The 27388-nt window shown below is 30.1% G+C and overlaps 5 protein-coding genes across 5 annotated transcripts; 4 read left to right on the top strand and 1 right to left on the bottom strand.

Annotated features, from left to right (window-relative positions):
• The first annotated feature begins 2235 nt into the window (after positions 1 to 2235).
• On the top strand, positions 2236 to 3782 carry LOC129873632 (non-classical arabinogalactan protein 31-like). The gene is made up of 2 exons (XM_055948762.1): positions 2236 to 2696; positions 3234 to 3782. The coding sequence occupies exons 1-2, from the start codon at positions 2291 to 2293 to the stop codon at positions 3572 to 3574; spliced, it is 747 nt and encodes a 248-aa protein (XP_055804737.1). The 5' UTR covers positions 2236 to 2290; the 3' UTR covers positions 3575 to 3782.
• Positions 3783 to 7968: 4186 nt separating this feature from the next.
• On the top strand, positions 7969 to 8409 carry LOC129872665 (extensin-like). The gene has a single exon (XM_055947595.1). It carries the CDS (start codon positions 7969 to 7971, stop codon positions 8407 to 8409), a length of 441 nt encoding a protein of 146 aa, XP_055803570.1.
• A 6532-nt stretch (positions 8410 to 14941) lies between these two features.
• Positions 14942 to 16716, bottom strand: LOC129872664 (glycine-rich cell wall structural protein-like). The gene is made up of 3 exons (XM_055947594.1): positions 16668 to 16716; positions 15205 to 15387; positions 14942 to 15156 (listed from the first exon to the last, which is right to left on the bottom strand). Exons 1-3 carry the CDS (start codon positions 16714 to 16716, stop codon positions 14942 to 14944), a joined length of 447 nt encoding a protein of 148 aa, XP_055803569.1.
• Positions 16717 to 17635: 919 nt separating this feature from the next.
• LOC129874227 (pistil-specific extensin-like protein) lies at positions 17636 to 19670 on the top strand. Its single transcript, XM_055949485.1, has 2 exons — positions 17636 to 18612; positions 19128 to 19670. The coding sequence occupies exons 1-2, from the start codon at positions 17655 to 17657 to the stop codon at positions 19442 to 19444; spliced, it is 1275 nt and encodes a 424-aa protein (XP_055805460.1). The 5' UTR covers positions 17636 to 17654; the 3' UTR covers positions 19445 to 19670.
• A 5803-nt stretch (positions 19671 to 25473) lies between these two features.
• Positions 25474 to 27062, top strand: LOC129873139 (non-classical arabinogalactan protein 31-like). Its single transcript, XM_055948168.1, has 2 exons — positions 25474 to 26086; positions 26483 to 27062. Exons 1-2 carry the CDS (start codon positions 25528 to 25530, stop codon positions 26806 to 26808), a joined length of 885 nt encoding a protein of 294 aa, XP_055804143.1. The 5' UTR covers positions 25474 to 25527; the 3' UTR covers positions 26809 to 27062.
• Positions 27063 to 27388: the final 326 nt, after the last annotated feature.

Here is a 27388-nt window from a genome sequence, read left to right as displayed (position 1 = left end):
TAGCACTTGGCTTTAGAAAATGCCATACGCACCTGTACAAAGAAATAATTAAGGTATTATTTCTGTTCAATAAACTTTAATGTGACCCTACAGAACACATGCATAGGTCATTATTTCTAAAGAGAAAAAAATTGATGGACAATTAGAAATTACTAAGGTGCTTAACTTGAGGCGTAATACCAGGAGCTTGTTGCTATATTATTAATCGAGCAAATGTCCTTTTGAGGAAACACAATTTTAATTCGATGCAAGGAGTTCGATGATTCGAAAATTACACAATTAAGTTATCCAAAAAGAAAACTGTAAATGGAAAGAAAGAGGAAATTCATTTTACATTGGCATTGTATATCACTAAAATCTATATCAAATATATGTAAAGGTGCTCACATAATTTTAAGAAAATTCTGTAAATTTTATACACTGACAATTAAAAAATATTGTACATATTATTTTTGAAATAGTTTACAAATATATCTCTATAACATTTTTTTATTTGAAAAGTATTTCTACTATAATTCATAATTTTGAATTAAAATGTAATTTGTTAGAATTGATAAAACAATAATAATAACATAATAATTCTTTATACTATCAATATATATGTGTTAATATTCTTTAAAAAAAAAAATCTAACCAAAAATGATGATGGTTGGATCAGTAAGACCCACTTTCTTCCAATTTGTTAACTTGCGCTTAATTAAAATCTTCAAATTTAAATTTTAAGAATGAAAAATTTTTTAGTCAATTTTTTTTCCTTTTAATAAGCCGTCTTACACGATATAAATCTGAATTAATCACTATTCAAATTAAATATCAAACGCTAAATAAAAAATATATATACAACTAGTTCCTTCTCATAATTGATCACTTTTGTGACAATAAACTTTCTTTTTTAGAAAATTTTGTTGCTTGGATGAGACTCATCTTCACAAGATTTAAATGCTATGCGGCCAAGCCTGGGTTGTCATTTGCTAACTTTTTTTTAATCACTAGTTGACCCATTTAAATAAGTAATCTTCGTTTTGCATCGGGTACTTCAATTTATCTTTATGAAGTATTTTGGATCACTCTACCTAAAGTGAATTTCGTTTTACTACACTGATATTGTGTTTCTTAATCATTGTAAAGGATTGGCTTCAATCAAAAGATTATTAATTACTCCTACTTATGAAGTTGATTACTACTTGGAAGAGTGATAGAAATATCAATCATTCTTAGAAGAAAGATTGAAACATCAATCTCATCGATTTCACAAATTAATTAATCTTGTTATGTACAATAGATAACTTTATGAAAAATTATATTTTCAAGGAAACCAAGCACTATGTCGAATTAACAAACAATGGATCTAAAGAGGCAAACATTGCATGAACAAGGTCTTCTTTTACCCCCCCCCCCCCCCCTCCCCTTTTGTTTAATTCCTTTACAATGTACATGAACAAGATCATTCACTGGAAACTTCTACATCCCATCCAATCCCATGTGCAGCATTTAAGCACTTGTCTTCCCTAGTTAAGACTTTTATAGCTAGATTCTTGCTTTAATGAAGATTAATTGAAACCCTAATTTTAAGGACACATTAATTAGGTCAGAATTGATAATGTACTATAATCCTATGTATATAAACAAAACAAATTATAATAAAGACGATGCCTCTTTGACCCCATTATATGTATGTTTAAAATGATCGACTAATATATTACATATTTGTTTTCTCCAATCAACTACATGCACATACTATATGAATTTGTTTGAATGAACTTATTTTAGATGTTTTTAAGCCAAAATAACTTTCAAATAAAATTTTGTAATATTTAGATTAACTAAAAAAGTATTTTTAAATAGTTAGTTTTAAGCTAAAACAACAAAAATAAGTCAAATACCGTCCAAACTATAAGTTATAAGCCCATCTAAACAAGCTCTAGCTCCTATATTTTGTTTGTCCAAGTTTTTGAAAAGTCAAAAGTCTTTATTTTAAAAAGCCGGATTATTTAATCAAACTTTTAGGAAGAAATAAGTTTTTTTGTATAGTAATAGAATTTTTTTTTTCAAAAATATTTTTGGAATCTTAATCCAGCACAATTTGATGCTTTAATATTGCAAAAATATTAACTGCTACCCTCTAAAAATATTTTCTTAAAACTCACTTCTGACAAAATCACTTTTAAAAATTAACAAACTTTAGAAGCTTCACCAAACAAAGCTATAATTCTGCCCCTATAAATTCATGCCTCTTACTTCCCTTTACACATACAACTAGCTAAATTCAGTTGAGAACAATTTAGCAACAATGGCAAAGGCCCTTGTTCTTTTTCAGCTTTCAGTTTTATTACTTAGCTCATTTACAGTTGTTAGCCATGCTCATGGTGAGTGGTACTCATTATACAAAAATGTTGACCACCTTTCACCAGCTCAAGCCCCTAAGCCTCACAAGGGCCATCACCACCCCATAAATTCCCCAGCCCCTTCACCAATTTATACTCCAACAAAGCCACCAACTAAAGCTCCAACAAAGCCACCAACTAAAGCTCCAGCTTATAGCCCATCAAAACCACCAGTTAAGCCACCAGTCAAACCACCAACACCATCACCTTATTATCCAACTAGGAAACCTGTAGCTGTAAGAGGACTTGTTTACTGCAAGCCTTGCAAGTTTAGAGGGATTGAAACTCTTTACCAAGCTAAACCACTTCAGGGTAATTTCTTCAATATCCTTTTTCTTACTAATCTTGTAAATAACTCAACTTTTAATTAAATGCACCATTTAGTCTTCTAATAGCATGAGTGTCAGCATAATATTATACTAATTTTTAAAAATATATACATAAAATATTTGAAACGCATTCACGTCCCCAATTTTTGCCTATAAATTCGCCCCTGGTTATATATTTATCCTAGCATGTCGCTTGACTTATTGATTAGTTTCCAAATTGGTAGAGATGTACATTATTTTTTAGGTTTTGGATAATCCTTATCCCAAAAACCTTTTTTTTAATCATGTTATTAGAGCCTATCCATTCCAATTCATGATTTATTGAATGTTGGACCCCATCTTATATTGTCGATGCTTCAGATGTCCAATCTTAAGACTGTTTAGGGTGTTGAGTTTCCACATTGGTAGAGATGTACATCATTTATCTCGTTTTAAGCAATCCTTATCGCAAAAACTAACTTACACTTCTATTATCAGTTAAATTAAATATAGTTATCTTTTATATATTATGATGTTGCAGGAGCCAAGGTGAAGCTAGTGTGCAGCAACACCAAAAAGACATTAGTCGAACAGGGGGAAACAGACAAGAACGGCTTCTTCTGGATCCTGCCCAAACTCTTGAGCTCAGGAGCCTACCACAAATGCAAGGTGTTTTTGGTCTCATCAAAGAATTCTTACTGTAATGTCCCAACGAATTTCAATGGTGGAAAATCTGGTGCACTATTGAAGTACACCCCACTTCCCAAGCCACCAGCTCCAGCTAGCCTTCTCCCTGTTAAGGCATCCACCCCCATATTTGATGTCTTCACTGTTGGGCCTTTTGGATTTGAACCCTCAAAGAAGGTCCCTTGCAAGAAGTAATTAACTTGGGAAATTAGAATGTAGTATTAAGGGATAAATGTGTTGGAGAAAGAAAAAAAAATTGTAGTACCCCTGTTTCCTTGTTATTCCATTAATAAATATGATCATGTAAGAGGAAAGAATGTAGTTTAATTTAATTTTCTTGTTTTTTCAATTTCGTTTCTGTCTGTTTAAAGCCTAAACAAGTGAAAGGGATTTATAAAGTGTATGTCTTCTATGTTAGTGTTTTTTCCTTTTAACTTCCTAACATAATGTTATGGCCTTGTGTGACTGGTTTCAGCCGCCTAACATTATTCCTTTATTCATATGAGATCATTTGACTTGATATAAACTTTTAAAAAAAAAAAATCTATTGAAATTTGTGTTTTTTTTTAATTTTAATTTTATATTTATTTGATTATAAGTTATTTTACTGTTGGACTGTGAACACAAGTCCCAAGATTCCTCTAACAGTATTCCGTAATATTTACAAACAAATGCAAATAATACAATTAATAATGATGAAAATTTTAAATGAAATACTGATTCAAACTGGTGAGCGTTTTTATATCCAATCCATAATGATTTATCATTAAGCTGATATGATTAATTAATTTGTATATCTATAGCAACTTGCTGGAGGGATACAAATATTGCATGAGCAACGGATATTGTTTGGATGTAATTTCATAAAGCTTAACTTAATTAGTTGATCAACTACTTCATTGATGATTACATCTCCTTACCGAAACTGTTTATCACAGTCTTACCCAGGGATGGAGCTTCACTATACTAACGGTAGCCTTGCGGACATTTTTCATTGGAAAGTTACACCGTAAAAAGGGGTAAAATGATATTTTAAATTAGGGGTGTCAAAAATGAGCTCAAATATATGTAACTCGTTCAATTCGTCCAAACTTTTCTAAATTGGGTTCAAGATAATTTGTATTGGATTCAATCTCAATCCATTAGGGCTTTAACCCATTTTAAAAAATTCGCCCAAATATAGGTAGCCCATCTAATTCGCCCAAACTTTTATGGGTTGGTTCAAAAAAATTTGTAGGGATAATTACTCCATATAACCATTCGGCTAAAGTAATTATCAAAAAGATGGTTATTTACTGTATAGACATGTATAGTTAGTGTATATTTCATGTATAGTCAAACTATATTCAGTTTTTGAGTGTATCATAATGTATATTCAGTTTATAACTCATGTAGAAATAATGTAAATAAAACATGACTATATATGTTGTAAACTAATTAGTTTATTGTATATATTTGAAATTGTTCCTAATTTGTATTGGGTTTAATCGCAATCCATTCAAGCCTTAACCCATTTTTAAAAAAGAATTTTTACATAAATGAACTTTTTTAGATCAATAATTACCCTTTTTGAGTATTTTTTTTTATCACGGTCTATAACATATTTATCTTAATTAATAACTAAAATTACTCTATTATCCCCTCCTCCTCTCTCTCTCTCTCTGTCTCTCTTTCTCCCCGTGCTTCTTCTCTTTTTCTCTCTCTTTCTCGTGTTCTTCTCTCCTTTCTTTTTAATCTATTTTTTCTCTTTTTCTTTCTCCTTTTTTTTAAAATAATAATTAATTATCTTAATTTAAGATAAATTTAAATAGTATTAAAATATTTGAAATTCACATATAATACGTGTAATATATTTGTATTAAAAATATTTTAATTATATATTCATCACATTCGTTGAAAGATGTCTATAACATATATCATATATTTATTTCAAAATGTATTAGAATTATTGTTTATTTTTTCTCTTATTAACGGTGCTAAAATATATTATTGTATTAAAAATATTTTAGTTATATATTCATCACGTGCATTAAAACATGCCTATAATATATTGAAATCAAAATCTATTATAATTTTTTTCTCTTATTAACGGAATATATTATTGTATTAAGAATATTTTAGTTATATATTCACCACGTGCATTGAAACATGCCTATAATATGTATAATATATTGAATTCAAAATGTATTACACTTTTATTATTTATATTTATTTCTTTATTGTGTTAGAAATGCATTATATAAAAATATTTTATTTATATATTTCAACATATGTGTTGAAACATGTCTATAATATGTATAATATATTGAATTCACATGTATTACAATTGTTAATTTTTTTTCTCTTATTAACGAAATTAAAATATATTATTCTATTAAAAATATATGAATTATATATTCATAGTGTGCATTGAAAAATACATATAATATGTATAATATATTAAATTTAAAATATATTACAAGTATAGTTTATATATTTTTTAATTTTATTAATAATATCAAAAAAATCTTCATATTTTTTTTTATTTATTAATCTTCACCAAACATTCTTAAACATTAAAATAAATGAAATTTAAAAAAGAAAGAGAGAAAAAAATGGCTAAAGAAAAAGAGAAGAAGGAAAGAGAGAGAAAATGATGAAAGAAGAAAGGAGAGAGAGAAAAAGAAATGACGGAAGAAAAGAGAAGAAGTAAAGGGAGAGAAAATGAGCAAAGAAGAAAGGAGAGAGAAAAAATACGGAAAAAATAAGGAGAGAGAGAAATAAGGTGAAAAATTTATTTGTGGTAAGAAAAATAATGTTAATTTGTGTAAGAATAAAAAATATATTATAATTTGTAAATAAAGTTATATAATATATTATTTATGTAAATTGCTCATTAATTTTTTTTAATTGAGCCCAATTTAATCTTTAATTTCAATCCATTTTTTATTTGCATTGGTGTAATATATTTTCTCATATTAAAGATATGAATTACTATCTATTTTATATCTTTTAGGATTAATCTATCAATTTGTAAATTTTTATTTTTATTTTCTTGATTTGAAATTCAAATTATGATTATAATAAATAAATAATAATATATTAAAATTATTGAGATTAAGCAAGTCCAATTGAGCGAATCATGACCCAACCCGAATGTTATCCCAATTAAATTCAGTGCATTTGAACCCAATTCAATTTTTATTTAAATCCATTTTAATATCCTCAATTTTAACTCATCTCGTGGATTTGATACCCAACTTTAAACGTTAAATAAAACAATCTGGAAATCCTTAAAACAATAAAGTCATGTTGCCCAGTGGTTTACTGCATTTTTTTTTACATTCTAAAAAGAGCTCCTAATTAATTTCTAAATTATAGTTAATAAATCTGTTATTTTGAAATAATTCAAACAAATATTATCTATTAAAATAATCTTAAATTAGAGATCTACAACTTAAAAATTTAAGAAAAAAAATTTAGTAGCCAACTGAATTTTAATCGATTCGACTTTTGATTTTTTTTCTTTTTCATTAAAATTTTAAATAAAATTTAAGAGTAATTATTAAAATTTAAATTTTATAAGCAAATCCTATTTTTTTCCGATTAAGCTACGAAAAGTGAGAAAGGCTTCATATAGAATTTCTTTGAAGCCGGTCTCTATTTTTCATGTCTCGTTGTTATTGTTACCGTTATCAGAGATTGGTGAAAGCTTGAAGCATAAACGTGATTTTATTCTAAGCTGAATTTTCTCCTTTTCTTTTCTTTCTCTGTCCGTTCACTTCCTATTAAATTAAATATGATCATTAAAGCTAAATATGATGTAAGTTTGATTTTAAAATTTTTGATACATTTATTAATTTAAAAAATTAGTTATCAATATTACACAGTTTGATTTACAAAATTTTAGTGCACTCATGCGTCAAAATTATTTTTATTTACCTATGTAATATTTGGACATCATTCGTAAAATTTTTGACTCCGTCAGTGATCTTACCTACGAGTCATACCAACTTGTATTTATTGTATCACTAATTTCAATAAAAGGAAATTTTAACTCCACTAACTTTTTTGTCAGTGGATTTATTAACTTTTACCTACATGATTTGGAAATTATGCTAAAATAAGGGAAGCTTGTTGAACTTAAACATTTTCTTGATCAGTTTAATTAGGTATAAACTATATTAGTTTTTCTAATTATTGACGAAGCTTCACAGAAAGTGAATCCACGAGTTTTTCTTCAACTAATGCTACTGCTTAAAAATATTTATTTTCCCCCCCTAAATCTTGATGGAACAATCTATCACTGTGGATCAACACAGCAGCAGAACGTGTGAACACAGATATAAAGATAATGTGTTAGTTTTTACAGTAATAAATATCTTTATGGAATATTTACTGACGAATGCTAAAAATATTTGATAATCCTGATTCCTGCAAATGAAATTCTAATTAATTACGGGAAACTAATTAAATAGTTGGGCCCATTGTCCATCTGAAATTTCATAAATGTCCTTTTTGCATGGTCCTATAAATTTGGCCCCCTTTAACGTTATTTTAAGTACTCAAACGTAACATACACATTTGAATGAATCATAAGAACAAGTATTATGGCTATTATATCAGCTAAGGGCCTATTTCTAGTTTCGGTTTTAGTAATTACCTCATTCTTAGAGGTCACTCATGGAAATCAACTCACTCAATATTCATTTGATCCAACCATTCATCAAAGTTTTAAACTTCGATTTCCGAAACCTAAACCTAAACCTCCACGTCCTCTGCCTAAGAGGCAACCACCACCACCGCTGGTTAAGACGCCAACACCTCCAGTTAAGTCGCCACCACCACCAGATGCTCAACAACCACCTCCACCTCCATATGATGAGCAACCAACTCCTCCGCCAGCATATGATCATGAGGAACCACCGCCTTCGCCGTCAGGTGATGATCAAACAGCTCCTCCGCCGCATGGTGACTTCGACTACAGTGACGCGCCATCTCCATCACCATCACCGGCTCATAATCAGCCATCAGATATGCTGATACCATAAATTTACTACTAATATATATATTGATAAATGAATATAATGTTAATTAAGTATCGAGTACTAATACAATTAAACGCACTATATAATGGTTCTACATTTTGAATCTCCTAATCTCTTCTATTATGGATTTATGACGAAATAACATATACTATAAGAAAACACATAAACAAAGATGAGAATAATCAGACCTACAAGTGGAGTTCACCAATAGTCCCTACCTACGTACTAGCCAGCCGATTTAAAATGGAATCGCAAGGAATGGCAGGGTGTGCAGGGTTAATTTGACCTTATGCAGTTGTTTTGGATTGACACAATTTTTTAAAAAATTTAATGCCGTTTGAAGGTCGGATAAATCCAATTGTCTAAAGTTAAACCTATTTCTTTTTGAATTAAACCAAAACAGAGTTTTTTTCGTTGCAGATGGTGTTAAAATGATATGATCTTTCGCAAATTAAGGCAATCAAATGGCTTAATGAAAAATGGTATTTATCCAATAATAATTCAATTCAATCTCTTTTAACTCAGATTAATTATGTAATTAGAGTCTCATAATCTCAATGCCACAAGTTTTATTCATATAATTCTTGACCATCATTTACTGGTGACTATTTACGAAATTAAGTAATAAGAATAATAAATAGAAGAACTTGAATGACTTTCAAAACTTGTAAGTGTATTGGTAGCAACAATTAATCATCTTTTAGGTCGAGTATTAATGCAGTAAAACACGCTTCTCTGCTTGTCAAAATGTTCAAGACAAACAGTTCATTCATCTTCTTCTATTTCCTCCTTATTAGAATTGGTTTTAATTCTTACTATTATTCTAATCATTCAATTAATTTACTGAAACTAAAAAATAGGGAAATTACGCGGATAAATAAATATATACTAGTTAATTAGTTAACATAGCTATAGTTTAATCAAATTATCATTCGCCACTAATTTACCATCATAATTACGTGGACCACATTTAAAATTTGTATAATTTAGCTCTCAATTGTATAAATTCAGAATATATATAATTCGAAACCTAATTGTATAAATTCAGAATTTGTATATGTTTACTCTAGCTTGTATATAATTTCATGTTGATTCATTTGATTTATATAAGTTTTGAAAATTTTCTAAATGTATAAATATACAATTTGTATATACTTATCCTATTTGTATATTGATAATGAATTATACAAAAAGGAACTATACAAACAGAAATACCCATAATAAAAGAAATTTTAACAATAAAACGTAATTAGACAAATTATAACTAAAGAATATAATTAAGATATTTATAATATATATTTGTAAAATTTACACTAAAAAATAACAATACATTTAAGCCACTAACAGAGCGTGAACCATGGGGGCTCATGGTCCAGGAAGAGGGCCCAGAACGAAAGTCTAAGCCCACTAAAAAACACAATGCGGGTCAATCGCACAAATGACCTATTTTGTGGCGGCTTTTAACTTTGGCCCGCTAATCAATGTAATCGAAAGTACCACAGACATCCTCGAAATAACAAATATTTTTTGGTGGGATATAAGTTTTTTATTTTTTCATCATAATATTCACAAGTTATGCCGTATAGATCGAACTAAAAAATAATTATTTTATTACATAAATTTATATGTTCATATCATAATATTCACAAATTATGTCTTAAAAAACATAATAAGTTATGTCGTATTTCAGAAGAGTAATATTGTATTTCCACAACAAAAAAAATATAGACCCACACATATACTCTACCGTCCCACATAAGCTGCCAATTTTTTCTCTAAAAAAGATAAAGAACATATGCCCAAAAGGCAAAAGGCATAAATTCAATTCCTAATACTACAATAAATTTTGAAAATAACCATGTCCCATAACTTAATTTCTACTAACCTTATGCCGAGCAAATTAAGTTTATATAAATAAAAAAAATTGATCTACAAATTTTTATTAATTAAGCAGAAAAAGCAAAAACTTAAGGGTAAATTATGCAAAATATCAGTCTCTAAACTTTACTTATCATCTTTTTAACCCAATTTATAAAGTTTACCTAAAATGGTAATTTAGCCATCTTTGTTTCCAAAAAAAATACCCATATGCGTCGTCTTCTTCTTCTAAGTTGCATTCTACGCCCTCCTCATTCTCCTCCTTACTCTTCTTTTTCTTCTCTTGCACTGCTTTCCTTTTTTCTTTAAAATTTGATGTATCGCAAATATAAATTGTTTTGAACGAATTATACCTTAAAAGACTCGTAGTATTGAGAGAATTTCATATCTAAAATTTGAGTCTGTTTAGAGGTAATTTTGAATTGATCGAGACTGAATAATCAGTGTATACTTCATGTATAATTAAGTTATATTCAACTTTTTGAATATATTTTCTATTATTTGTGACAAGCTAGATTATATAGTCAATGTATATTTTCTATGTTTTTTGATTATTTTTATGTAAATAAAAAATATGATTATATTTATTGTAAAATAATTATTTTATTGTATGTATTTGAAACTATCCCAAAACAAACACATGAGATACGAGGAACAAAAAATAAATACCATTCCATATGGAACCATCCATGCAAAAATTTGTTTAGGGGTGTTTTTAATTTGGGCTTAAAAACCACTATATTATAAAGTAAATTAACTTAGCAAAATAAGGTGAGAATAAGAGAAAGAGAGAGGAGCAGAAGAATTGAGAAAGCCGTGTGTGTTTCTATGTTTTTCATTTCATTGCAAAATGGTCAATTTATAGCCATAAAATAAGAGAACGAATGGGCAACTTGCAGTGGGCCCCACGTAAAGGAAAAAAATAATTCAAGTGGACAACCACTTGCACCACTTGTTTTTTAACAGTCCCCTTGGATGTTCACGTAAAATGTGTCTTATTAAACACTTTACAATAAATAATATACATAGTTATTGTTAACACCCATGGATGTTGTGCCTCGTTAAAATCTTACTAGGAAAAACCCAGTGGGAAAAAGCCTAATGAAGAAAAAATAGTACGCAACTTCTGGTAATACGCTTTGAGTGTTGCCTCATTAAAAACCTTAATAGAAAAAATCCAGTGGGACAAAACCTTGGTTAAGGAAAAAAGAGTACAACGTGTATTTTTCTCCCCTGATGAAAACTTCAATTGATATTTTGGAGACGACGCATTCCAATTTTGTATCTCATTTTCTCAAAGGTTGAAGTGGGCAATGCCTTGATAAACATATCTGCTAAATTGTCACTTGAACGAACTTGTTGGACATCTATTTTACCCTTATTTTGAAGATCATGACTAAAAAAAGATTTTTGGTAAAATATGTTTTGTTCTGTCTTCTTTGATATATCCTCCTTCAGTTGAGCTATACATGCAGCATTGTCTTCAAACAATATTGTTGGACCGTCTCTTTTCAAAGAAAGGCCACATGTTTCTTGAATATGTTAAGTTATTGATCTTAACCAAACGCATTCTCGACTTGCTTCATGGATGACTATTATTTCTGCATGATTTGAGGAAGTGGCAATCATAGTTTGCTTTATTGAACGTCATGATATAGCTGTACCACCACATGTAAATAAATAGCCTCTCTGAGATCGATCTTTATGGGGATCAGACAAATACTCCGCATCTGCGTAGCCAATCAATTATGACATGAATTCATTTAAGCAAAATAATCCATATCAATGGTCCCTCGGAGGTATCTGAATATATGTTTAATTTTATTTCAGTGTCTTCGTGTTGGAGAAGAACTAAATCTTGATAACAAGCATACAGAGAAAACTATATTTAGTCTAGAATTGTTGGCAAGATACATTAATGCACCAATTGTACTAAGATATGGTATTTCAGCACCAATAAGCTCTTCATCATTTTCATGAGGTCGAAACGGATCTGTATTAATATCAAAAGATCTCACAACTATTGGGAGACTCAATGGATGTGCTTTATCCATATAAAACCTCTTTAAAATATTTTCAATATATGTTGCTTGATGTACAAATATCTCATTTGTAAAATATTCAATTTGTAGATCAAGACAAAATTTTGTCTTTTCGAGGTCTTTCATTTCAAACTCTTTTTTCAGACATTTTACTGCCTTTGAAAGTTCTTCCGGAGTTTCAATAATATTCAAATCATCAACATATACTGCTATTATCACAAATTCAGATCCAGACCTTTTAATAAGGACACAAGGGCAAGTTCGATCATTTTTATATCTTTTTTTTAGCAAATATTTGCTAAGACGATTGTACCACATGCGCCCTAAATGTTTCAACCCGTATAAGAATTTCTCAAGCTTTATTGAGCAAGTTTCTCGAGAATCCTTGTATGCTTCAGGCAATTTGAACCCTTCGGGAATTTTTTCATAAAAAAATCGTGATCCAATGAGCCATATAAATAGGCAGTGGCCACATCCATTAGGTGCATTTCAAGCTTTTCATGAACTACCAAATTCATTAGATACCTGAAGGTAATTGCATCCACCACAAGAGAATATGTTTCCATATAGTCAATATCAGGCCTTTGCGAAAAATCTTGCGCTACAAATCGTGCTTTATATCTTACGACTTCACCTTTTTTATTTCGTTTACGCACAAAAGCCCATTTGGGATATCAGAAGTAAATAAAAAGAACTTTATTTATAAAACCTGAAGAGTCCAAGATTTATCATTGATCAGTCCCCTAATTATTCTGATTCTTCCGTGATATCGTAGGAATGAATTAAGATTTCTTGGTCATTTACAAAATGAATATAACAAAATAGCCTTTTTCAGATATATTATGTGCAAAATTGAAAATTTCTTGTAAATAATCTATAAAATTCTGCAAAAGTAATTATAAATAGACTACAAAACCAATTATCCAGTTTCATATATATTTCAATATTGTTCTTTCAAGTGAAATGTTATTGTTCTTTAAAGTGAAATGTTAAAGTATAATCTCGGTTGGCTGCAGAAAAATAAAAAAATAAAATGGTCACTGATTCCGGTGATAATCTCGGTTCGCCATAGATAAAGTATCACCAAATATCATAGTTTGAGCTAGTACTGAATTAAGATAGTGTGTTTTATTTTATTTTTATAAGCAAATTACATATTTTGTGGGCCATACATTTTTTTTTTCTGATTATTATAAATTGTGCACATAAATCTTCCAAGGTCAAAATAAATTAAATAAGATGGGGACTTCTCTTTTTTCGTTGTTATACTTTATTATTTGAGGCTGCTAAGCTTGGGCTAATTTATTCCTCAGTTTTGGAGGACATAAAATTCATCAGTTGGTGGGATTTGAACTTCAAAGTTCGAGTCAATGATGAATCATCAAAATCACAAATTAATTTTTAGGAAATTTGTCGAGAGGGTACAGATGAACATTTTTGCGCCTCCTAATCCGTCCCCGCTAACAGTATTAAAAGTAGGTTGTCTTTTGTTAATTTTCAACAATATTTGATTATAGTCTTATTTTTTTCTCTTTGTATTTTTGCGTAGAATGAAATAATTTTTTCTTGATCATATGAAAAAAGAAGGCAACATATCAATTTTATGTTCTTGTAAAAGAAATAGTAACGAGCTAGAGCACTTACAAGTGGCTTCAATTAAAATTACTAAGAAATTAATTAGTATGTCTGTATTAAGAAAAAACAAAGGAGAAACAAAAAACAATCCCATGCCTAATGTTCGATCATTTTAATTCTCTGCCAACTGATAAACTCTCACGACGTTGCTTCTGCATGCTCATGGCCATGTCTAATGTTTGATCAAATTTCTATTAAAGTAAGATCAAAGTGTAATACTAAAGTAATGATCACTAATAAACATATATTTTTAACATAAAAATTAAAACAAAGATAAATATATAGTTCTTCTGAACCAAATTAAATAGTATAAAGGCTAATACTTTCTTTCTTGCTCTTCATAACAAAAAAAAACTTTCTTGAAGATTTTGAAGGAAATGCATAATTTAGAAGAACCAAAAAGTACAAAGTATTACTGACAAGTGCAAAATGCTATTGAAAAAGTAAATTAAGTTGGTGATTATTTCTCTTTGGTAAAGTAAATTGATAGTAGGATTGTAGTTCTGCGTATTAGCTAGTTTTATATTTTACTTGGGAGTGAGTGAAACTGTGAAAAAATACTTCATTTGTGATGAAAAATCGAGCGTCATAAAAAAATTGTAACGAAATCAGAAAATCATAAAATTGCAAAAATTCATCATAAATTGACAAATTGAGTCATAAAACCATCACGAACTAAATTATTTAGTTATAGATAATATTCTATATCACAAATCTATGTGTTTCGTAGTAATAATTAATTAATATTCACCAAGATGCCTTGTTTAATTTTGTAATACATGTTTTTAAATACTATTTATTTTTATTTTCTTAATGTTTCAATAAAACAAATATGGTTGTTATTCCCTACTAATACAACTACTTATAGTTGCCTCATTCAGCTATGTAAAAGCCTTTGACTTTCCTGATCTTGGTGATCTCACATTGCCTGATTTAGGCGGGATGTGGAAAAACCCCGTGCTTGGGCCCATGCCATTGATCTATATATCTCCGCATTTAACAATTTCACCTCCGCCGTCACCGTCACCATCACCACCACCACTGCCGTCAACAGACTCAGCTTTTATTCCTCCTTTTCTCGTCGGCCCTATTATTGATCCTATAATTCCTCCTGTATTACCCGGCATCCCATCTATTACTAACCCAACGCCATCGTCACACTTATCACTATCACTTATTAAGTCACCACCTTCACCTTCACAATGTAAGCCATCACCACCTGATCAGTCTGCAAAGCTATCACCACCACCACCGGTTAAGGCACCATCTCCCTCACCAGCAAAGCAACCTCCACCACCACCAGCAAGACAACCAACTCCGCCACCAGTTATGGGACCATCTCCATCACCAGCAAGACAACCAATTCCACCACCAGTTAAGGCACCATCTCCATCACCACCTCCACCAGCTCCTCCTCCATCAATAGCTAATCCACCAGTAATGGTGATATGCGTAAAAAAAAAAAAGGTTATACATAAACAAGGACATAGGTAAAGTGTTGATGATGTTAAAGAAGAAGTTGTTTTGACATGAAATCAATATGTACATATATCTCCGACACATTTACGATATACCCCATATTTAGGCGATGATAAGGTATTGTTAAGTCAATTTGGAACAATTGATAATCTAAATTAGAGAGGCAAAATTAATTCATAGAAACATAATTCTTTCAATTATTCATACTCATGAAAGAACAAATAAAGCAATTAAAAATTTAATAAAAATAAGGTGTGATCTGGTATTTATCTCATTTGAGCCCAATAATTTTTGGATAAATTAATAACTCGCTTATTTATTAAATTGCAATACATTTTGAACTGCTCAAATTCAAATCCGTCCATTTGCTACCTCTAATATCAGTCAATACTAGAAATTCATAGCAGAAGTCTTCCGGTTGGTTTTAAATTTTGAAACATATAAAATAAATCAAAAAAAAAATTCTTACCTTGAAAGCAAAGGTGGGGAAAAAAGGACTATGCACTAAATTTTCACCATTCGTGAGATTCGAAAATAGAGTCAGATTACGTACAAAAATTTATTTATATGCGGTTTTAGCGTGAATTTGTATTTCTGCAAGAATGAGTATATACATGGGAATAAATTTGTAATGACATAATTGATCCGCAATTAATTGCATGTGAGCATCTATTTTGATACTGGATAACTTTGTATTACAGCATTATTTGCTACAAGGAAAAAAGAACAAATTAAAGAAGTTTAGCCAGATTCAAAATTTAAAATTTATGAGTTGGAGATATTATTAATCTAATTGAATTTGAAATTTTATATTTATACTTATATATATATAGTCAATAATATTTTTAACACATATATAAAATTTAAATAGCTTACAATATTTCTTCATGACTATTGTATATACTCATGAGATTCTTTTGTATTAATTAATGTATGCTTCCAAAATTAATTGAAATTCATGTTCTCTTTCACGATGAGAAGAGAAGAATATTTATATGTCTCTCACGATATTGTTAGTTCTTCTGATCAAAGTATTCTTTTTAATTTGATTTCAAAATTGCACATTGTATCCGATAAAATCGAAAGTGAAACGAAAAGATTATTCTCTGGTATTAATGACCTATTGAACATTAATTAATTACTTTGTTATTTCAAGAACCAGCAAAATGAGAAAAGAAAAACAATGTCATGTCAAATGTTTGGTCGTTTATAAGCCAACTAAAATACTCTCATCACATGGCTTATTCCGCAGTGAAAGATAATGTCCATGTCCCATGTTTGATCAAATTTTTGCTATGTTGATTGAGTTCTTTCTGTAAAAGTGCAGGCCCTAGAATGTTAGAGAGTATAAAGGGTACAACAAAATTATTAATTAATTACCAGAATTCAAAGAATTAATAGATGTAAAATATAAAGCTAAAGAAAACAAATATGCACACGCTAAAGTAAGTGCAAAATGCAAATAACTTGATTGTTAATTATTCTCTTGTTAAATCTTGCATTGTCATCAAACTGATTGTGGTTTGCATAAAACGTTTAAAACTTGCTATAAATAGCAAAATGTTAGCATGAGAAATATTTGACCTTCTCACTCCTCCATTAAAACAAACTTTAGAGGAGATTAATTAAAACATTAGGATTGCAACACTAATTTTAAGAGAGCAATATGGTTTCAATCTATACTCTGTTCAGTTTTAGCTAGTTATTTCATTCAGCTATTTTTTTACAAACCATATATTATATGTATTAACGTCATTCAACGTGGCATCGTTTCATCCATACACAACTTATTCAACGATTTTGTCATTTCCAACCCCCAGCATTTCATACATAGAAATTAGGGAAGAGATTTCTAAAATCAAAACTAAAAAAAATAATTATATGTATAATTTAACCTTGTAGCATATAGACACCGATGATGTAAAAAACATTACACTATTTGTTCTCTAGTAAAATTCAAAAATGTGGAATTAGTTATCTGAAAAATTAAGTTTACTTTTAATTATAAAAAGTTTAAAACATTGATAATGTGCAATTCTTTACGTGTACCTGTGTGACTGAAATATTATGGAGTATATGAAGTATATGTGTTTCAATTTTTCATTTCTTCTCTTTATAAATTTATTGTCACAAAAGTCATACATATATGCTCCTATAAAATCACTCTCACCTTACTTCCTTTTACACAAGTTGATTTGAGGTAACAAATTAGCTATGGCTTTTACATCAGTAAAGGCCATAGTGCTCATACAACTTTTAGCATTAGTAATTGGCTCATCTTCAAAGCTCAGCTTTGGTGAAGTCACTGAAAATTCGTCATTATACAATCATCAGGACAATAAAATCATCTCAACCAAAGTGCGCTTCAGCTTAGGACGCTTTCCTAAGAAAAGTCCCTCTACACCTACACCTGTTAAACGGCCATCACCATCACCATCTAAATCACCTCCACGACCACCTTCGCCACCACCACCGGCTCAATCATCACCTCCACCACCATCCTCGCCGCCGCCACCAGCTCCATCACCACCTCCACCAGACCAATCACCTCCACCACCGGCATCGCCACCACCTCCGCCGCCACCACCAGTTCAATCAGCAAAACAAACACCTCCACAGTCGCCAACGGCCCAGACACCAGCAAACCAACCTGCACCACCACCTTCTCAGTCATCAAAGCTACTACCACCACTATCACCACCAGCTACTCAACTACCAATAGGGAAACCGCCGCAGCCATCACCACCTGCTCAACTTCCAATAAGGAGACCACCACCATCACCACCAGCTACTCAGCTACCAATAAGGAGAACACCGCCGAAATCACCACCAACTAATCAACCACCTAACAAGTCATTACCACCGCCACCAACTGATTATGATGATCCACCAATTGAACCACCCGTTGATCACGAGCCGCCAATCATTGAGCCACCACCCGTTTCTCATGAGCCGCCATTTGTTGAGCCACCACCAACTAGTCAACCACCTATTATACCATTTCCACCATCTCTAAGTCCACCATTTATTCCAGGAATCACACCACCGGTTAAGCTTCCGCCGCCGACAATTCATCCGGCCGGAAAGCCTCTAATCGTTGTCGGCCGTGTGAATTGTAAATCTTGCAGTAGGAGAGGGCTTCCTTCTCTCTTTAAAGCCTCCCCACTCCACGGTTATTTCACTACCTTTATTTCTCTTCACTACCATATTCTCATTCTATTTGCAATTACTCAAACACAAACACAAACGCAACGTGTAAAAAAGTTACTTAAACGGTGCCTCATAAATGAATCTAAGAGTATTAAAATTCTCCTTAACCAAGAGAGTAGTATAATATTAAATTTTGAAGTCAAAAGTACAATATTTATGAAAATTTTGGACTTGTGAAACTTCAATAATTTTGGATTGAGAGTTTGGGCCAGGGTTCTTAATTTATGGGATCTAAATTGCAATTATTTTATTTACTACTACAGTCGAAACGTAGTTAAAAGATTGACTTCACCCCTGCTTGGACTCGCCCTAAAATTATAAGTACAAATTCTTTATATAGTTAGTGGATCTAATTAATCTCAATCCAGAGTAAATTTGGTATCTTAATTTTTACGTCATTGTCTATTGCAATTATTATGATTGAGCTTATTACATTTCAAATTAGCAATGGTAATATGGTTTATATATATGATGCAGGAGCTTCAGTGAAGCTAGTGTGTCACAATAATGGAAGGAAGGCAAACGTTCAAACAGCATTGACAGACAATAATGGTGATTTTTCTATCATACCCATATCTTTCGCCAGAGGAGATGTTCACAAATGTAGGGTATACTTAGTGAAATCACCCAAACCAATTTGCAGTGTGCCAACAAATTACAACAATGGAAAATCTGGTGCTGTATTGAAACCTATCCTGCTACCGGGTAATCATGGCCCAGGCCTAGTGTTTGATTTCTTTGGAGTTGGGCCTTTTATATTCGAAGCCCCCAACAAATTCCCATGCAGAAAGTAATTGAGTTCTTCAATATTGAAGACTAGTACTAGCTGGGAAAATAAAGGTATGAAAGGATTTGAGTTTCTGACGGAAAATCCTTTTATCTTTTCCTTTCTGTAATTTAACAAGAAAGATGCGTCTTTGTACTAACGCTAGAGAAAATCATCAACTATGAATTTTCAATTTGAGAAGTCTTGAAATTAAGTTTATCAAAAATTGTAACCATTTAATATTTACTTCTAATGGATGAATGATAACGAAGTTATGAAAATTAAATCTGTAAAAGTTTATAATGTTTCCCTTTTCTTAACTTTCATCGTATGAATTTTGTCCGCCTTTCCTGAAAAAATCATATTGTGCTTTGATCGAAAAAAATTGGACTAATTCTTCTAATGAAAATAAATGACAATGTTATATTAAATATGTGGAACATATCTAATTATTTTTAGAATCTTCGTACCTTAAAATGACGTGTCATTCCTAGCTATAAGAGAAAATGTGCTAGGAATAAAATGAGAATACTATAAGCAAGTTGCTAAATATAAAAATGTCTCAAATCTTTTCTTAAATGAACGGAAAAAAAAAGTATCATATAATATATTTTTTAAAATAGAAATGTCCTAATGGGGTACTAAAGTTCAAGATAAAAATTAATTGTACTCGATATTTATATTAAACTAGTGAATATAACATCATATACATCTTTTATACATATATTTATCACTTACTGTGATTAAGTAATAAGTATTTTCATTCTAATTTCTAGCAATTAAATTTAAATTATTTGATGGAAAAATTACTAGAAAAAATATTTTTTAGTAAATAATTACTGATTTTAGCAATACTTTTTATTTATTACCATTTATAGCAATATATAGCAATCTTATGATATATCTACTATGTATTAAAAGTAAATTATGCATGCAATATAAATATATTATAAGTGTTTTAAAATATATTATACTTGTTTGGTAAGAAACTGACACAATGTATTATAAGTGTATTAAAGTAGGTGATAAATATATTATCCATGAATAAAACTGGTATTATACGAGTTTTATACATTATTCTCGCTAATATGTATTAAAATTTTATTATAATTATATTATAAGTGTTCAGTGAAAAAAATATTATTGTTATAAATGATAAATATTTTCTTATAGTACATTTATGTAAATTTTCCTTATTTGATTTGACATACATACTGAATACTGATACATATATGTAGGCAGCTCTTGGGCCTGGGTCCTGTTAGCTGGGTATCAAGGCCAGCGCTGACCATGAATATTGGATCTGATGGCCCAGGAAAGCCTGTTAAAGAAAGCCCATAGAATCATGTACAACATAATGTGACATGTATTAAGGGGCCGTTTGGTTACTGGATAAGAGTTGAGTTATTCGGTTATAAAATATTGCATAAGTTTTATCATGGTTGGTAGCATTTTTGTGTAAGGTATAAAATTTAACACACATAATACTATGTTTGGTTAAAAAATTAGAAAATCACATAACTAATACATATATAAGTTATGAGTCAAATTATGCATTATTTTATGCGGGATAGAAGATAAAATAAGTTATACATGAATAACTAATAACTGAATAAAAATACAAATTGACAACTTTACCCTTCACTCTCAATCAAATATACTCCACATCTGTTTAGAAAACATTCAAATCCTCTCGAAATCAACAACTTTCCATCCCAAGGATTTTGATAGATGAACGCACTGATCATGTGAAAACTTACAGATGATCCCCTGGTTGGTCTAAAAGTAATATCAAACTAACACCACAAAATCAAATATGAACTTACCCTAGACACACTAATTAGGTCCTTCGATGATATGGAAGATTCAAATAACCTAGCAGCACTCTGCAATAAATTCAAAATATTACCAATCAAATTTTTCATTGTTGATAATCTCGTTATGAAGTAAGAGACGGTAAGAACACAGAGCCGTGAAAATGGATAATATTTATTCCTTCCACAAAATAAGAGGGTAAACTTCATTTTCATTCTAGAATAAGCTAAAATTGCAGCAACATCTCATAGTTGAACAAGTGTCTCTATGATATTATGCTCCATTCTCCTTTTTTATCCATCATCAATAAATGGGATTACTCTTTTACTTCAGTCTACGTATTTTTTCATTTCAGCAACGATAACTAGAACTACATATATAGTTCTTATTCTTGTTCTTCCACGGCATAATCCAAAGATATCATCTAGAACAATTCTTCTTACAATTTCCATTCAAATTCCGCCGACATTTGCCTTTATTTTAGATAAGTAATATTTGCCTTGAATTTAAAGTGAAGACATCAACTCCAAAAGCGAAATCTTTCCCTCTGATCCTCTGATAACTAACACCCGAAAAAATTATTAAACCCTAGATAACTTAACATTGCCTAAATAAACCCTGCATAACTAAATCTTGCATTACTAATACCTACATTACTAATACCTGCATAACTAAACTCTGCATAACTAAACCCTGCATTACTAATACATGCATAACTTTAACCAGCAACCAAACGACCCCTAATAGAAAGATAAATCACATAAAATATAATTGTACAAAATGCCTCAATTTCTTCACCATCATCTTGTCCATTGACCCAAATTCATCATCTTCTTCTTCAGATGTTTTTGATTCAGTGTTGTTAGATACAATTTCTTTTACTTTCGATATAATTTTTGAATTCGCTTGACCTATCTTCCCTTTGTTCCTCTCTTTTGAATTAAAATCATACAAAATTTGATGTGTTTCATTGATTTTGATTGTATATAATGAGAAAACTGAAAAATCAAAAGAAATAAGAGTCATATACAAAATACGAATAAAAAAAGGAGATTGAAATCGCCAGAACTAAAAAATAAATAAATTAAACCGCACAAGTATTGATCGAAAAATCTGGAAGCACAATTTGAGAGGGAAATGTGAAAAATTTTAAATTTTAAAATCTGATTGTGTTGAGTGAATTAAGGAGATAAAAAAAAAAATTATGAAGAGAGAAAGTATAGTTTGTATAATTGGTTAAAACTGAATTATATTCCCTTATATAGAATCAAACGTGGCCCACATAAATATAATTATATGTTAGTGGCTAGAAGTAATTTTTTTCAAATTATGTTAAATAATTAAATAGTATATATTTACTTATTCGCATAATTTACCCTAATCAAAATGATGAGATTTTCTTCAATTCCATTAGAACATGCCATGGTCATTTGTTAGGATGACCAAGTGCAACATAATATTATAATAATGAGGTGAAAATCTAAACTCTTATAGTATTTAGATGAGGCCCCAGACACAAGAAACTGATAAAGAATATCTCTCTTTTTTTTCCCTTCATTTTTTGCCAAAAAGCACAAGAAAATTTGTGAAATCTACATTTATCTATTGCTATCAATTAATTAAAGTGACCCATGTATTCTTTCATATATTTGTTCTTCTTTTAGGTGTCTTTTTTACAGTGAGAGATATTCATTGGTTGCATGGTTATATAAGAAATTAGAAATATGTTATCATCTTATTTGTTGTTTTTCCTTCTTTAAATATAATCTGATTTTAGTCCTCAAAATATGAAGGTAATTATACTTGACTGATCAAAAGATGAAATGTCGTCACGTGATGTAACAAAAAAAGGAAAAAAGGAAATCATGATCCCATGCCAATGTTTAACCTTTTCTTTAGTACCAATGGGTAATTTGGTTTTGATTTTGATTTTTAATCAATGTATTAACAGCCATGGTTATTGAGTCCATGTCCGAGAAAGATCCGAGCATTAAGGAAGATATTTCAATAATAGGAGGGTCAAAGTAATTAATCTGGGGATCATTTCATATTCAGAATAAATTATCTCGAGATTATTATTTTGAGACTATAATTTCTGATTATTTTACCTGAAATATGAATAAAATAATCCATTTTTCAGACTTTTACTTTCAAAGTTTTAAAAAACTTTAAAGTAAAATGCATGTCTAAATATAATTTAACTTTTAAAACTCAATATTTTAAATTCAAGTTTCAACTTTAAAATTTATGCTAAATAGAAGTTAAGACATTTATTTTAAAGTCCAACTAATTTAATTTCGTATTTAAAACTATACTCTATTTTTTTTAAAAAAAATTATTAAAAAAATTTAATATTTAAAATTCAAAACTTATAATTAAGAAAGAAATGGTTATTTGATCCTTCACTTATTTAACCCCTACACAATCTATAAGCATTTGAAATCTACAAGAGTTTCCTCGAGAAGTAAAAGCAGAAGTTACAGAGGCAGACTTATTCGAGAAGCTGCTACTGGAATTTAGCCGTTACTCCTGGAATTCTGCGTTGTATACTACTTTCTTCGTTTTTATTTATTTGTCAAATATTTATTAATTTGATTTTTTATTTTATTTGTTATTATTTACAAATCAAGGAAGGATAATTTTTTCCCCCTCCTATTACACCTTCAATTTATTAATATTAAGTTATTATCTTTAAAAAATATAATGACTAAATATATTTAAGACTCTATCAATTCATAAAGATAAACTCACTATATATCAATTATTGTTTTCTCCAGTTTTTCACTATATGCAGACAAAAAAGTATACTATTCGCTTTATTTCATAATAAATAATATTTTTATGCTTTTCTATTTTAATTCAAGATTAGTAATGTTTTACGTATTCAAATTATTTTGCAAATTTATCTCTATTTAAATGAGTGAATTTTCATGTAACTAAAAGACTATATTAAATTAGTACTAGTTAATTAAGGATAAATTAATAAAATCAATTTTTTATAGGAGGAAGTAGATTTTTCTAAAAAATAAAAAGCACCACTTAATATAAAATGAAGGAACTACTGTAAACAAAATTTCACAAGACTCCTCCAATCCAGAATTCAAACTAAACTGCACCATATCTTAAAGGAACGAATTAAAACACGATTAGCTGGAATGGAAAAAGCAATTTGAATCCAGTGCTCTGCATATGTCTCCTGTATAACCATTTACAGGACTAAGATGTTACATGACATATGGAAAATTGTACAACGCATGGTTCGATGTGCAAAATTACCAAAATTAACATGCCCCCTACTGTCCTCTGCATGTGAAGCATTTACCCACCTGTTACAAATTACAATATGAGTATTTACTTTCTTCATATTGAAATGACCCTTTAATTTGTCTTAATCCTCACTTCTGGCCCATTAAACAGAATCAGATGGACCCCATAATTCATGATTCCTGCTACTTTTCATTGTTATTATATAATACTCTATCCGTTTTTATTTACTTATCAAATATTTTTTTAAAATTTTTTCTTTTTATTTATTAATTTTGATAAATAAGAAAAAATAAAAATTCTTTCTATTACACATTTAATTTATTAACATTGAGCTAATTTAAAATTCTATTATTTAATAGAGATAAAATAATAAATTTGCTATATTAATTATTATTTTTTAAATAAGTGTGTCAAGTCAAAATTTGACAAGCGAAAGAGAACGGGAGTAATGTTTCCTTTGCTCCATTTGTGTGGTTTTTTAAAATTTAAGTTAGGGTCAAATGATTTTACAGATCTTTGCAAAATTTATATTTTTAACGAGAAATCATAATTTTTAAAAATATAATTTTTTGTAAATATAATGAAAATAGCTCACAAGAAATTCATAAGAAATTACTTTTTTCTATTTAAATTGTAGGTGCTGGTAGGAGATCATTGTACTACCCTGATTATTTATTAAAACTTTAAAAAGCAAATTTCTTTTATTTTATTTTAATCCCACATCCAATCAATTTAATACACAAAAAAAATTAATTTGTTTGTGTAGTTTTAACTTAGATATGATGTTTCAAATAGTAAAGAAAGATGTTTAAATGTTGTGATTAAATGTACTGATCTTCTGATATAATATATCAAGTGAAAAGTTGAACATGAAGTTTAAATTAAAAAAATTAACTAAAAAGAAATATAAGGAAAATAAATTGAAAGAGAGGGAGTAGTTAATATGTCTCTTCAAGCCCCTATAAATTCCACCCATTTCCCCTTGCACACCTACTCAGAGTTCAATTCACAAACACCATTTGTCAAAAAATGGCTTTTGTTCCAACAAAGTCCCTCGGGTTTATTCTTACTTTATTACTAGTTACTTCCTTTACAGTTCTTGGTCAAAATGATGCTGGCATTGTGACTTCAGAACTAGCTCCTCATTCCTCCGTTAACTCCCCACCTGTTGAAGCCCCTAAGCCTCCTAAAGGAGGCCACCACCATCATAAACACCACTCCCAACCCCCTGCTTCTCCTCCCTCCCACTCATCACCACCACCAGCACATTCTCCTAGTAAACCACCAACTCCACCAGCTCATTCACCTAAAAAACCACCGTCTCCTCCTGTTAAACCATCAACCCCACCAGCTCATTCACCTAAAAAACCACCGTCTCCTCCTGTAAAACCACCAACTCCACCAGCTCATTCTCCTAGCAAACCACCATCTCCGCCAGTTAAACCATCACCTCCACCAGCTCATCCACCTATTAAACCACCGTCTCCTCTTCCGACGAGGCAGTTTGTAGGTGTAAGGGGAGTCGTTTACTGCAAATCTTGCAAGTATAGGGGGGTTGAGACCCTCTTGGGAGCTTCTCCAATTCAGGGTGAACCCTCTTATATATATATATATATATATATATATATATATATATATATATATGGATTAATTTTATTTATATATATTAGATGTTGAATTTGTTCATTTTTTTCCTATTTTTTTCTTCATATTTTCAACTTGTTAATGAAAAATTCTGGCTCTGCTATATATACAAGATATTTTTAAATTTGAGTAAAATATCAGAACGTCCGTAAAATGTTGTGATGTTAACCATATTACTTGTGAGTTTAGAATATAAGATTTAGTAGGAATATGAAACGTACCACTATTTTAGTGATATTTTTATATTTCCTCCAACTTTGTTTTAGTTATTAAATCAAAACATTGTTCTAAACTTTTTCATTATGTACTGACTAGTGGCTTTTGTTTATTTTTGGTACAGGTGCGGTAGTGAAGCTAGCATGTAACAACACAAAGTACCACTTAACAAGTCTAGGCACAACAGACAAGAATGGTTACTTCTTCATTCAACCAAAATGGTTGACCACAGCAGGTTACCACAAGTGCAAGGTGTTCTTAGCAAAATCACCCAAAGCAGAATGCAGTGTTCCAACAAATTTCCACAATGGTAAAAGTGGAGCCATGTTGATCCCTGCACCCCCATCTCCCATGACATCATCAAAGCCAGCAGAACCTGGGGTTAAGCTCTATAATGTGGGACCTTTTGCTTTTGAACCTTCAAAGAATCTGCCTTGCAAGACTATGTAAGATATTGAGTGGTCATTATTTAGCCTATTGTACTACATGCTTGGGAAGTGAGAAAGCAAGAAGCTAGCTAGCTAGTAGATTGTTGGGAACTGAGAAGTGTGTGTTTGAGACTTTTAATTCTTGTTTTATGTAATTTTTCTTGTTTTTTTTTGTGAATTTTAATTAGTAGTACTAGGTGCTTCCTTTGATTATGGCTTGGTTGGTTTATGATAGTACAATTTCCAGCGCACAATAAGATTAGGAGTATTGAATGGCATTTAATTAGATTTTAATTAAAAAATAATTATTTTAGCAATTGGTCAAAAAAGAAGCTGACATACATGTCCTTACGCATTCCCAGAAACATGTCGCCAGAATTTGCTAACAAAATACTCGTTAATTTTATTTTATACACTCTTTATTTGATACAATATTAAAAAAAAATATTGTTAAAAATTATTTTTTAAATATTTATATGGATGAGAATTATTTCTTTCAGGATAAAAAGTAAATTTTAAAATTAAATTATTTTTATTCATAATTATGTAATATTTTTTTTGGAAATGGACCAAAAAGAAAAGGACATACATTTTAGACACAG

The sequence above is a fragment of the Solanum dulcamara genome, chromosome 11 (genome assembly GCF_947179165.1).
Source record: "Solanum dulcamara chromosome 11, daSolDulc1.2, whole genome shotgun sequence".
NCBI classification, from domain to species: Eukaryota; Viridiplantae; Streptophyta; class Magnoliopsida; order Solanales; family Solanaceae; genus Solanum; species Solanum dulcamara.
This window is presented reverse-complemented; position numbering and strand designations above follow the sequence as displayed.

Bases quoted from the DNA above. Each gene is read 5' to 3' on its own strand.
- LOC129872665 (XM_055947595.1), top strand. From the start codon at position 7,969: ATGGCTATTATATCAGCTAAGGGCCTATTTCTAGTTTCGGTTTTAGTA.
- LOC129874227 (XM_055949485.1), top strand. From the start codon at position 17,655: ATGGCTTTTACATCAGTAAAGGCCATAGTGCTCATACAACTTTTAGCA. The intron at 18,613-19,127 runs GTTATTTCACTA...TATATGATGCAG, and splicing joins TAAAGCCTCCCCACTCCACG to GAGCTTCAGTGAAGCTAGTG.
- LOC129873139 (XM_055948168.1), top strand. From the start codon at position 25,528: ATGGCTTTTGTTCCAACAAAGTCCCTCGGGTTTATTCTTACTTTATTA. The intron at 26,087-26,482 runs GTGAACCCTCTT...TTTTTGGTACAG, and splicing joins GGGAGCTTCTCCAATTCAGG to GTGCGGTAGTGAAGCTAGCA.
- LOC129873632 (XM_055948762.1), top strand. From the start codon at position 2,291: ATGGCAAAGGCCCTTGTTCTTTTTCAGCTTTCAGTTTTATTACTTAGC. The intron at 2,697-3,233 runs GTAATTTCTTCA...ATGATGTTGCAG, and splicing joins CCAAGCTAAACCACTTCAGG to GAGCCAAGGTGAAGCTAGTG.
- LOC129872664 (XM_055947594.1), bottom strand. From the start codon at position 16,716: ATGGGACATGGACATTATCTTTCACTGCGGAATAAGCCATGTGATGAG. The intron at 15,388-16,667 runs GTATTTTAGTTG...CTGGTGGATTAG, and splicing joins GAATAAGCCATGTGATGAGA to CTATTGATGGAGGAGGAGCT. The intron at 15,157-15,204 runs GTGATAGCTTTG...TACATTGTGAAG, and splicing joins TGCCTTAACCGGTGGTGGTG to GTGAAGGTGGTGACTTAATA.